The 13,764-nt window shown below is 33.7% G+C and overlaps 1 protein-coding gene across 1 annotated transcript in view; it reads left to right on the top strand.

Annotated features, from left to right (window-relative positions):
• Positions 1–13,557, top strand: part of EPYC (epiphycan) — a 49,260-nt gene extending 35,703 nt beyond the window's left edge. The window contains exons 4-7 of the mRNA XM_008004227.3: positions 4,180–4,338; positions 5,156–5,358; positions 6,992–7,087; positions 12,912–13,557. Coding sequence (XP_008002418.2) covers positions 4,180–4,338; positions 5,156–5,358; positions 6,992–7,087; positions 12,912–13,082 — 629 coding nt within the window. The 3' untranslated portion in view covers positions 13,083–13,557. The remainder of the gene's footprint in view (positions 1–4,179; positions 4,339–5,155; positions 5,359–6,991; positions 7,088–12,911) is intronic.
• Positions 13,558–13,764: the final 207 nt, after the last annotated feature.

Here is a 13,764-nt window from a genome sequence, read left to right as displayed (position 1 = left end):
CCAAGTTCTGTAGACACAAAACTTTAAGTAACCACTGTTTTCATGAATATTTCTGCCTAGCACAGGAAGATAGACATACAAACAAATTTAGAGGCAATACTGTATGTATTAATCCATGTTCACACTGCTGATAAAGACATATCCAAGATTGGGTAATTTACAGAGAAAAAAGGGTTTGATGGATTCCCCATTCCACGTGGCTGGGGAGGCCCCAAAATCATGGTGAAAGGCAAAAGGCATATCTTACATGGCAGCAGGAAAGACAGAAAGAGAGCCAAGTGAAAGGCGAAACACCTTATAAAACCATCAGATCTCGTGAGACTTACTACCACGAGAACAGTATGAAAGAAGCTGCCCCCATGATTCAGTTATCTCCCACCAGGTCCCTCCCACAACATGTGGGAATTATGGGAGCTACAATTCAAGATGAGATTTGGGTGGGGACACAGCCAAACTGTATCACTGTATTACAAGTCTTAGGAGAAAAGTCTGTCCAGAACACACTGGGAGACAAAAAGAGTGGGAGGAGCAATATTACCTAAGGCAAGACTAAAAGCAAAGTACAGGAATCAAAACTGAGAGTTTCTTGGAGAGACAGAGGAGGCAAAATGTATGTATTCAAATCCCAGCACTCTGACTTGTTGGGTTTTTATAGTCTTGAGCAAGGCATTCAATATTTTTGTGCCTTAGTTTTCTCATCTAAAAAAACACGGGATAATAAATAATAGAACTTACCTTATAGACATGCTGTCAGGATTAAATGAATACGTGTAGTTACTGGCCCATAGTAAACATAGTGTTAGTTACGATAATTCTAATATTGATAAAGGAGTTCATGCACTGTTTTCTCTCTTAACATTTTTAGTGTACAGTACACTATTATTAACTATGACTACTATGGTATAGCAGACCTCTAGTACTTATTCATCCTATATAACTGAAATTTTATACCCCTTGAACAACTTCCTGAGGCTCTGGTAATGACCATTTTACTCTTTGCTTCTTTGAGTTTTCAGCTGTTCTTCAATAAGTAATATGAAAAGTGGCCCTTTCATCCAATGCCTTCTATATGCCAGACACTTGAATTATTTTATCTACATTAACTTTTTGAAGAGTCATAACACTATGTACTGGACACTGATTATCCATTTTTAAAAATAAAAAAACTAAAACTCCAACATACTATAAAATGTGTCCAGTATCACAGAGGTGATATGTGGAATGCAACATAGACCAATAAATCTTGTCAGTGTCATTAATGAATATATTATATTATTTCTGTGTAGTTAAATTTCTGTGTAGTAGAACACTCTGCAAGTAGAAAAAGGAAGAGACATAATGAGAAGGAAATGTAAATATCCAGCATAAAGCACCCAAAATAGGAAAATTAAATATCCCTAGAACATTACTTATGTTTAAGTGATTTCAGATCCTTCAAAAGTTGACCAACCTGGTATTGATACCTGTACTCTGGATCTCTCAGCTGAGTCAGAAACAACAGAGAAGCAGAATGTCCAATCCTTTCAAAAGCTTGAGTCAAGTAATGCTTCACTAATGTCAATTTAGAAACATAAAAAAAACTAAGACTTTTAAAGAAAATTTTTGTCTCTAAAGTACTCTGAGGATAAATAATAAAGTTAAAAACTCAAATTTACATTTTAATTTCAAAGAAGAAGCACACATTCATCAAAATTAAATAGTTTAGAAATATTTAGAATAGTAAAAATAAAAATACCATATTTTTACTACTAAAACAAATTTCTAAAAATAACATTCTAAAACCATATAATGCAGCCTCGAGTTAGGTGTAGAAAAACTTAGAATTAAATTATAACTACTGTGAATATGTAAAAATTACCCTAAGCAATCATTGCTTAATTATCAAGGTGATGAATATATAGAAGAATCAAATGTCTTAACTCTTAAAATTTTTATGATGAGTATAAAATATTAATTTATAATGATCGGAGAAATTAGCACATATTAAATATTTTACAGCTCCCACTTAAACATTTTTTCCTGGCTTTCCATTCTTAAAATGGAAATGACTTTTGTATTTAATGATAGTAATAAGACCTTAATAGGTACATTATTAGTTCATGATTACAAACCACAAATGGATCTTTCAACTAGGGTGATCAAATCTCCTGGTGCGTCTGGGTGTGAGGAGTTCCCAAAGCAAGTGTCTTTGAATGTTATAAACAGGAAAGTATCAGGTAAACTAAGACAAATTGATCACTGAGCAATTTCAGGACATTTCTTCCACCACTTTTCTCTTCTAGTTTATGTCATAGAGATTTCACTTTCTCCATTCATTTCACATCTTACAACCCTTATTTACCTCATCCCTAGACTCCTCAAGCCTGTCAGATAACTTAACTTCCTACTTCACAAAGAAAATGCAATTTCTTAGTCAGCAGATCCTCGGTCTTCCTGTTTCCAGACAAATAATCTACCTACATCTATATCAATGTGCTCTTCTATCTCCCTCTCCTTCTAGCACAACAAAGACACTCTGTCCTTCCACACGTGGGATGAAAATCCTTCCATGTTCTTTGAGTTCTATTTCCTCTTGTCCTTTCATGATCCTTTTTATATTCAACTTCACCTCCTCTGGATCTTTTTCTCCAAATATCTTCCACATTAATCACCCCCTTCAGCATACAGGCCACAAGCATATTTTATTATAGTTATCACTATGTCTCATCCCTTGCTCTTCACAAACCTCTCTGCATTTTCTACATTTGTGGCAACTTTTCCCTTACTTCCAACTTCTCCCTTAATGGACTGTAATCTGGCTTTCAGCTCCCTCACTTTGCATATCTTGTAACTCTCTGATAACCACTGAAATAACTAATCCAAGAACATTTTTCGGTCCTTAACTTACCTGACATCTCAGGAGGCTTAGGTTGTTGATTATTTCCTTTCCCTTAAAACTCTTTTGTCTAAAACCATCTTTTGTCTACACTATGATTCACTTCCACTTTTTCCAGTTGCCCTGCTTCAGTCTTCCATTCCATCCTTAGGGGAAGAAATAAAAGCTGTAGCACAGCCTACAAGGCCCCTGCATGTTATGTCCCATACATTTCAATGCTATCTGAGTTTTCACCATATGGACTATCTTTCAGTCCCTCCAAAGCGAAGGCACATGCTGCTTCCTTTGCCTGGCATACTATTCCCTTCCTACCTGCACAGTCAGTTATTCCTCTTCTGCTGATCTCAGCTCAGCTTTCATTTCAGAGTTGCCTTCCATGACTTCCAGACTAGGTCAAATCCCCCTATGTTATGTTCAGATGATACTTCATGACATTTATCACATTCATAATTTTATTTGTGTGATTAACATTCATTCACATAGCAGATCATAAAACACAACTGTGTCTCTTTGTGCTCACCACTGTTTCACCAGCTAGCATGGTGCCATTTACATAGAAAGGATTCAATAATATGTATTGAGCAACTGAATATTAATAATTATTATCTTTTATTTTTCTTGAAGCAGGTGTTTTTTCAGTGAGATGTTTCACTATTAAACCAAAGACTTAATGAAAATATTACATGTGATATGTTAACTTTATGAAAAGCACAATAATGTTTAAATTTTGAATATAGAATTTCTAATAAATAGAAAAGTACTCAGTAATTTTAAATTATTTTTAAAATGTTACATTGAATATACTAATTGTTGAGACAATTTTTTTTTTTTTTTTTTTTTGAGATGGAGTCTCGCTCTGTCGCCCAGGCTGGAGTGCAGTGGCTGGATCTCAGCTCACTGCAAGCTCTGCCTCCCGGGTTCACGCCATTCTCCTGCCTCAGCCTCCTGAGTAGCTGGGACTACAGGCGCCCACCACCTCGCCTGGCTAGTTTTTTGTATTTTTTAGTAGAGACGGGGTTTCACCATGTTAGCCAGGATGGTCTCGATCTCCTGACCTCATGATCCACCCGTCTCGGCCTCCGAAAGTGCTGGGATCACAGGCTTGAGCCACCGCTCCCGGCCTGTTGAGACAATTTTAATTGGTATGTTTGACTTGAATATTCTATTTACAGAAAACATTATGAGAAAATATAAAATCTACTTGGTTAGTGGGAGAGTCTAATCTTGTTTATCAAACATTCCACATTATTTCTTAGAAATTAATTTGGTACTTACAAATAATTTCATTTTCTTTTATCTTTTAGACTTTCCAACCTGTCTTCTGTGTACTTGTATAAGTACCACCGTGTACTGTGATGACCATGAACTTGATGCTATTCCTCCGCTGCCCAAGAACACCGCTTATTTCTATTCTCGCTTTAACAGAATTAAAAAGATCAACAAAAATGACTTTGCAAGCCTAAGTATGGATGACAGCAGTAACAGTGGTTTTCACTGCTTTACAGAATTCTCTAAAATTTTTACATTGTCAAATGTTAGCTGAGAATGCAGCTTGAATGCCAAAGCCTGGTTCATGAATCAATAGTTTTTTGTTATTTAAAAATTTGACAATTTGCTTTAATAATTATAAGAAAAAACAACAAACAAGCAATAGTCATCTCAAAACCATATAGGTGATGTTTTCAAATGAGCAATTTAAACTAAATATGCATGATAAACAATTATATTTTACATGCTGGAATGTTTTCTCATGTTCTTCTGAGTAAAATGTCATGGTCATATTTATGAGGAGTTGGCTTTTTAAAAATAAACTTCCACTAAAGTATAGTTGCTTTATGATGGATGAATGCAAGCCTAAATTCCGGCTTTATAGTTGTTGCCAACTTAAAGAATTTTGGTATGTGTCATAAAATGTTTTAATCATTTGAAGATTTCTTTCTAATGCCTGTATCTTTGACTGTTAGAAAACACAACACTCTTTATCACTGAGGGAAACATTTTAAATGACAAAATCCAGACAAACTTTATGAAGATTATGGAGAGAAGACTAGTTATTTTAAATGTGGCATACCAATTTCTTTGCTAAAGTTATACTCCTAAGTACATAAATATGAATAGTATTTGGAGGAAATAATTTTTCTAAAAAGAAAGATAATCATTGCATTAACTGTGCATTGCTAAATTCATATTTATATTTGCAAAATAAAGGAAAATTACATGTATATTTTTGTGTGAGCGAAACAAGAATATTTAACTACTTCCTTTATTTGTTTCTTTTAGGTGATTTAAGAAGGATTGATCTGACATCAAATTTAATATCTGAGATTGATGAAGATGCATTCCGAAAACTGCCTCGACTTCGAGAGCTTGTCCTGCGTGACAACAAAATAAGGCAGCTCCCAGAATTGCCAGCTACTTTGACATTTATTGATATTAGCAACAATAGACTTGGAAGGAAAGGGATAAAGCAAGAAGCATTTAAAGTAAGTTTTCAGTTTGATGTGCAGACTTTTATCTTCTAATTTTATTTGCTGTCATTGACTAGCCTTTTTATTCGTATGGGGAAATTTATTTATTTATTTATGTATTTATTTATTTATTTACTTATTGAGATATGGTCTCACTCTGTCACTCAGGCTTGAGTGCAGTGGTGCGATCACGGCCCACTGCTGCTTCAACCTCCCTGGCCTCAGATGATCCTCTTACCTCAGCCTCCCCAGTAGCTGGGACTACAAGACACGTGTCATTATGCCTGGCTAAATTTTGTATATTTTTGTAGAAACATGGTTTTTCCATATTTCCCAGGCTGGTCTCAAACTCCTGGGCTCCAGTGATCCTCTCGCTTCAACCTCCCAAAGTACTGGGATTATAGGTGTGAGCCACTATGCTCAACTTCTATAAGCGGATTTAATTTAGTGAGACTTTTAACTTTCAGAATAAACTTATCAACTGCATCTATCATGCTTTTGAGAAATACTATGTTCTGGTACATTGTGAGGGTGATCAAGCACCAAGAACAGAAAGCAGGGCTAGAATAAGAAGTTGGTGGCTACCTGAAGCACAGTCTATAGTCTACAGGAACACCTGGAAGTGGTGCAAGCCAGAGAATCTGTATTGATCAGACCCTCCACTCAGAAAGACTATCTGGCTAAAAGGATAGCTACTTGGCAGGAAATGGGCAATGTCTTGAAGACAGCAGGCTACTAAATGACCTTATAAAGGAGGATGGATTCAGTTAACCTTAGAGATTTTGTTTTCTAAGTGAAGCAAGCAGGTTTGGGGCTAGAGGACTTGCTTGGAAAAACGGCATAGTGTCTGAGAACAGCAACGAACTGGCTTTCTTGCCCCCTCTTAGGGCATTCAAGCAGCCCCTCTCAGTGCACATTGAACACATAATTTTAAAACACTCTTTAGAGAGACACCACATTATTCTCAGGGATGGCACAGGGGATAGTGTGGCCTCATTACCACTGTGTAGTGGTGAATGCCCTGTCTCTCTACTAGGCCTCCTGTGATACCATCAATGGTAGCTATGGGAGTTAGGGCATCTCGCTATAGCCAGGCAAGGGTCATAGTTTAGTCTGCCCACTCTGCCTCTGTTGGCACAGGTGGTGATCAGTCACAGTTTATTCTAGGGCGTTTGGCTACAGTAGAACAGCTATTGTCTAAATGTTTTCTGTCTTGCTAGGCTGCCCCTTTCCTGGTACTTGGGCTACCAGGCCATTGCTGGGGAGGAACTATTTGTTTCCATGCCTATAAAATAAAGGAAATGCTTGCTATGTCTCATCAAAATCCTCAAAATCCCACTGCACAATGTCTTTCATAAGAGGAAGCAGCCTTGCTTAAATTGAGAAAGTTAGACTGAACAAAACATGGTTCTTCCTAGAGACTGAGAAACACTTTGTATTTTCATGAAGAAATATTTGCTTGCGGCCAATTTTTCCAAAACTCATTTGAATTGTCTAGTAACTCAGAAAACTAAGCTGCCTCAACTTTACAAAACAAGACCTGAACTGGAACACGTTATTTTACAAATATTTGCATGGAGAGGGAATGGGAAACACAACTGTGGCACCTCGAGTTTTTATTGAGTTCCCATATTTGGAATGTTTACAGGACATGTATGACCTCCATCATCTGTACCTCACTGATAACAACTTGGACCACATCCCTCTGCCACTGCCAGAAAATCTACGAGCCCTTCACCTCCAGGTAGGAGTCTACCAGTAGGGTGTGTCCAAGAGCTTCAGAGAAAGCAAAGCCAAGAAGGACATCAGGACACAAGAATTTGTCTGTAATGGCATGTTGACACACTGTGACAACTTTTCTTCTTTTTCTCTTTTCTCATTTATTCTCTCTCTTTATCTGAATATAAAGCTATCTTTATACATTCAACACTCTATCTATTCTAATTGAATTCTGATAACTTTACTCTTTTCCTTATTTTCCGAGGCAAAATACACCCTTTTGGTACACAAATCTCTTTAGGAAAAAAAACAAAAAACAAAACAAAACAAAAAAACACTGAAAGTTTCACCTGTTGAAGAAAATGTAAAGATTAGAAGTGGAAAAGTAAAGGGAGAAATAAAAATCTAAGTTGATGTTTAGTTGTCAGAGAAAAAAAATCAATTTTAGCCTGTGATTTTAGGTTTTATGTATTGAATTAAATTCAATCCTAAGGCATTCCTATGTGCTGAGAGATGGCAAGCTCCATCTCTCTGGATAAAGAAAGTGCAACATTTTTGTTTGTTTTGTTTTGTTTAAATAAAAAACATATTTGAAAGTTTTGGTGATTTTAAATCCCATTAAGCTACATGTTATCTTTGAAGTATTCAGTTTGATTAGTTTAATGAATGAATAATATTTGATTTTCACCTATGTGATTAAAAAATTTTTCAATCATAATGAATATTTTTGGTTGTTAAACAAATATAAATTATTTCTTATTTCAGTTGTAAATTTTAGCCTGTAGTTATAATCAACATTCTCTAACAAATTGATCTGTTCTGTGGAATAAATAGAGAAAACACCCATTTCATGCTCAAAGCAACAAGGAAACAAAGAAACAACGTCATAGTTTAGCATTATCTTTTATGGCAGAAATGTACAAAAAGTGATTTTGCTGTGTAAGAGCAGGATATGAATTCCTGTAGTTCCCCTTGTGGATTTTGTGAATATTTACCTTTGTGCCTTTTCTTTCTTCCTATTAATATAAACATTTTCATATTTTCAGTGTCTACATATATATAAATATATATCTCTATATATACATATATGTATATATACACATATATACATAGTATATACACATATATACATACTGTGTATATATACATATATGTATGTGTCTTGGATATCTGTCTCTTTTGTGGGTTTGTCTGATTTGTTTACTTGTCTATTGTATATGTATTTTCTAGCCATTTGGCTTGATTTCTGGATGGCTCTCTCTTTTTTTCTGGGGGTGAATTTCTATACATACAAAGATTTATTTCCTTGTTTATGACTGAAGGAAAGATTTCCAAGGGAGTACTTAAAGAGATTTTGGAACGTGTTTTCCAATTATGAATTAAATTTTATTACTATTATCTGGGATGATACTGATCCTACCAAGAAAAAAGTCTTTGATGTTATATTTAAACATAATTTGTATATATGACACGAGGGAATTTTTTAAAGTAACTGCTTTTACATTCCCATTCTAAGCTTTGAAAGTCAGTAAGTGCAACTTAAAAATATTTTCTCCGTCACTGTCACCTCACAACATCCAATATACATATATCTGTTTTTCGCTTACATTGTCTTCAATTTCTATATTTTTTAATATGTAAATAAATCCCCTTTTTTATTCATTTGAAAAAATATTTTCCAACATATAGTATAGCAATTAAAACTGAAGGCTCTGGCAAAAGCATATGCCCTGGGCTGAAATTCTAGACCCAAAACTCTCTGAAACTCCCTGAATTTCTGTTTTCTCATGTGGATTAAAAGGTGATCTACTATACAGGATGGCTGGGAGGATGAATAAAACAATGTTTATAAAGCATTTAATATAGCTACTGATATATGACAAATACTTAAATATAAGTCACAGTTATTAACAACACATATCTATCACATATCAAAGGGAATAGCAGAGATAATAGGCACAAAATATGCATTATTCCTCACTGACACTTTATAATGATAAGAGGGTTAATGTATCAGGGTCAATATATAGATGATTATAAACATGAGGCAAAAACTGTCAGAAATGAAAGGAGAAATAGGCAGTTCAATAGTAATGAAATATTCCAACTTCTTGTTTTTATTTTTAAATTTACTTTATTTTTTTATTTTTATTTTTTTTACAGAAAGCGTCTTGCTCTGTCACCCAGGCTAGAATGCAGTAGTATGATCATAGCTTACCACAGCCTCAAACACCTGGGCTCAAGCAATTGTCCTACCCCAGTCTCCTGAGTAGCTAGAACTTTAGGGTGTGAACCATCATGCTTGGCTACTTTTTAAATTTTTTATAGAGAACAGGTCTCACTATATTGCCCAGGCTGGTCTTGAACTCCTGGCCTCAAGTGATCCTCCTGAATCGGCCTCCCAAAGTGCTGGGATTACTGGCATGAGCCACTGCACCTGGCCCCGCTTGAATAATGGATAGAACAACTATCTATAAGATCACTAAGTAAATAGAAAACTTGGACAACACTGAAAACCAATTTGGTGTAACAGTCATCAACAGAACATTCCACCCAACGACTTCAAAATACACATTTTTCTCAAGTGCACAAGGAACATTTCCCAGGTAGACCACATACTAGGCCACAAATCAAGTATTAGTAAATTGAAAATAATTAAAATTATACAAAGTATGTTTTCTGATTCCAATGAAATTGCATTAGAAATCAACAAAAAATAAAATTTAAGAAATTCACAAATATGTGGATATGAAACGAAATTTTTCTTAATCACTAATGGGCCAAAATAGAGATCTCAAGAAAGTTAAAAAAAAAATCAGAGATAAATAAAAACAAAAATAAAACATATTGAAATGTATGGATGGAGCTAAAGCAGCACTTAATGGGAAATTTCAGCTGTAAACACATATATTCAAAAAGAAGATCTCAAATCTATAACCTAGCCTTTCACCTTAAGATAATAGAAAAAGTAGAGGAAACTAACCCAAAGTGAGCAGGATAGAAATAATAAAATTTAAAGCAGAATAAGTAAAATATATAATAGAAAAATAATAGAGAAACAAAACTAAAATTTGGTTTTCTAAAAGATCAACAAATTGACGTATTTTTAGCTGAAGTGCCCTAGGAAAAAAGTCACAAATTACTAAAATCAGGAATAAGAAAGGGGACATTACTACCAACCTTATAGGAATAAGAAGGATCATAAGGGATTACTATGAACAAATGTAAAGCAACAAATTGGATTAAACGAACAAATTTCTAGAAAAATTCAAGCTATTGAAATTGACTAAAGAATGGATAATATGAATAGAGCTGTAATAAGCAAATATATTAACTTAGCAATTTAATATCTTCCAAAAAAGACAACCCACTTCCACATGGATTTACTGGTAGACTTTATCAAACATTTAAAGAAGAATTAATAACAATCTTTCACAAACTATTTCAAATAACAACAAAAAAGAGAACATTTCCTTCCTAACCCATTCTGTGAAGCCAATGTTACCCAATAGCAATACTCGACAAACAGATCACCAGAAAAGGAAACTACAGGCCAATATCCTTTATAAATATTGATGCAAATAGCCTCAACAAAACACAACAAACTGAATTCAACAACATATAGAAAAGATTACACATCTCGACCAAGTGAGGTTGCAGAAATATAAGAATAGTTTAACATTTAAAAAGCAACCAATGTAATATATTAATAAAGGGTTAAAAAACATATGATTCTTTCAACAGATGTCAAAAAAGCATTTGACAAAATCCAACACCATTTTATTATAATATTACTAGACATATAAAACTAGGAATAGAAGGAACTTCTTCAATCCAATAAAGAACATCTATAAATAACTCAGGCTAACATCATCTTCAATGCAGAAAGACTGAACGCTTTCTTCCTAAGAACGGAAACAAGACTAAAATTGTTTGTCTCACCACTTATATTCAGTATTGAGCCTGGCAGTTACAGCTAGGACTATTAGGAAAAATAAATACATAAAACATAATAAATAAATAAATGGTTTCCAAATTGGAAATGAAGTCATTTTTCTATTTTCAGATGACATGATCTTGCATATGAAAAATCTTAAGGAATCCACTAAAAACTAGTTGAACTAATAAATGAGTTCAGCAATGTGGCAGGTTACAAAATCAATATACAAATATCAGTTGTATACAGGATATCTATACACTAGCAATGAACAATCTGAAAAAAAGTTAAGAAAACAATCCTGTTTATAATAGTCACAAAATTTTAAAAGTACCTAAAATAAATTTAACAAAGGCAGTATAAGCTTTGTATACTTAAAGCTACAATACATTGTTGAAATTAAGATCTAAATAAAGAAAAGATAATTCTATATTCATGCATCAGAAGACTTACAACTAAGGTGGAAATGGTCCCCAAATTAATCTATAAATCTTAGGTATAGAAAATCCAAAGGAATCCACTAAAGTATTTGAACAAATAAAAAAGTTCAGCAATGTTATAGGGTATAAAATCAATATAAAATATCAATTATGTTTCAATACACTAACAATGAACAGAAACACAGTGAGATACCAACTCATACTCACTTATTTAGCTAAAATAAAAGATATAATTAGAAGCGTTGCTTGAGATGCAGATAAAATCGTAACCCTCATCCATTATTGGTGGAAGTGTAAAATGGTGCACCTACTTTGGAAAACAGTCTGACAGTTCCTCAAAATATTAGAACGTGAAGTTACTATATGACTCAGCAATTCAATGTCTAAGTATATACCCAAGAGAACTGAAAGCATATATACATACAAAATTTGTACACAAATGTTAACAGAAGCATATTCATAAGAGGCATAATTTGCATTTGGAAATAATTCAAATTTCCATTAATTGATGAATAAACAAAAATGTGGTATATCAATACAATGAAATACTATTGGACAATAAAAAAGAATGAAGTACCAATACATCCTACAACATGTATGAACTTTGAAAACACAATACTAAGTGAAAGAACTCAGTACCTATATATTTATATATATATATATACACACACACACACACACACACACAATTCCACTTAGGTGAAATGTCCAGATATGAAAATCTATAGAAAAAGAAAACAGATTAGCAGTTGCTGGGGTGGGAGGAGGGGAATGTGTGGTTTTCTTTTGGGAGTGTTGAAAATGCTTTAAAATTAGACAGATGGTTGCAAAGTTCTGTTAATACACTACAAACACTGCACTGTACCATTTAAGTGGGTGAATTTTATGGTATGTGAGATACAGTAAATAAACCTAGGTTTAAAAATCCAGTCCAAGGTCCTGCTTACCTTCTGGATATTTGCTCCCTCCTTCCTTCCCCTCCCTTCAGCCACATTGACTTAAATGTTGAATGCTGAGGGAGGAGCATTCCATGCTAATTCCTCAGGACTCTAAACCTGATATTATCTTTGCCTAGAATGTTCTTCCCTTGTTTTTTTTTTTTTTTTTTTTTTCATACCTTTTTCTTCTTGTCAATCCATTCTCAGTTCAATTGTTACCTCTAAAGATAACTTTTCAGTCATCCTATTTTCTTCACAATACTCATCATTTTTGGAAATAACTTGTTTTTCTTTTAGTAGTTTTCTCACCTCAAATTGTATTTCTCTTACTGAAGTATAAACTCCTTAAAGATAGGAGCATGTCTATTTCCTAATTTATCCCCATTGCTTAGAAAGTGCCTGGCATATACATTAAGTAATTTTGATTGAGGAAAAGAACAAAATAATAAAAACAAGGGTGAAGCACAATGGACTACGCTATCAATCAATAAGGATGTGTTGTATCTTGTCATAATTTATTTTCATCTTTTTTAGAATAACAACATTCTGGAGATGCACGAAGATACGTTCTGCAACGTTAAAAATTTGACTTATATTCGTAAGGCACTAGAGGACATTCGATTGGATGGAAACCCTATTAATCTCAGCAAAACTCCTCAAGCATACATGTGTCTGCCTCGTCTGCCTGTTGGGAGCCTTGTCTAATTTCAGATAATGGTTGGCATTAAGATGCCTGCTATAAATAAACCATTCTTACTGCTCTCTTCCAAAACAAAACTCAGCATGATACTTTGAGATTGTGTTCTGAGAGATGATATGAGTACATAAAATACAATTTAAAATGCTATAATATAATGAAAATGTAGTAATTTAAGAAAACACCAGAGGAGTTAGGAATAAACCTATAAGATTTACAAAAAGAGCAAAATTAAGTGATAGAAAATATTTCACACATGTTCTTATAGATTGTGTATCACTTGCAAGTTTTAGGAGTTCATATCCTATATAATTTCAAATTAAGTACATAATAAAGTAAAATTTTGAAATGAACACTTTAGGTATTTTTGCCAACATGTAGATGTTTTTAATTAAACTTTTCTCTTCCTTTTTTTTTCCACTAAGTCATGTTTATTCCCCGAATCCACTAAAGAGCATGAAGAATAAAAGTATTAGAAAATTATAATGGCCTTGTGAAATAATCATTATAATCACACCATGCAAATAATCATATTCAACAATAATACACATAACCTCCAGTTGTTGAAATATAACCTTTCATCATCTTAAAAGAGCTGACAACTCATTTTAGATCTTTGATAAACTGGTTAGTTATGTAGTGTATTTCTGTGCCTATAAGAAAAATAAAATATAGAAAATGGAAAATATA

Source organism: Chlorocebus sabaeus, chromosome 11, assembly GCF_047675955.1.
Source record: "Chlorocebus sabaeus isolate Y175 chromosome 11, mChlSab1.0.hap1, whole genome shotgun sequence".
Lineage (NCBI taxonomy): Eukaryota > Metazoa > Chordata > Mammalia > Primates > Cercopithecidae > Chlorocebus > Chlorocebus sabaeus.
Note: the sequence above shows the minus strand (reverse complement) of the source record. Positions and strands in the feature narration are given on the sequence as shown.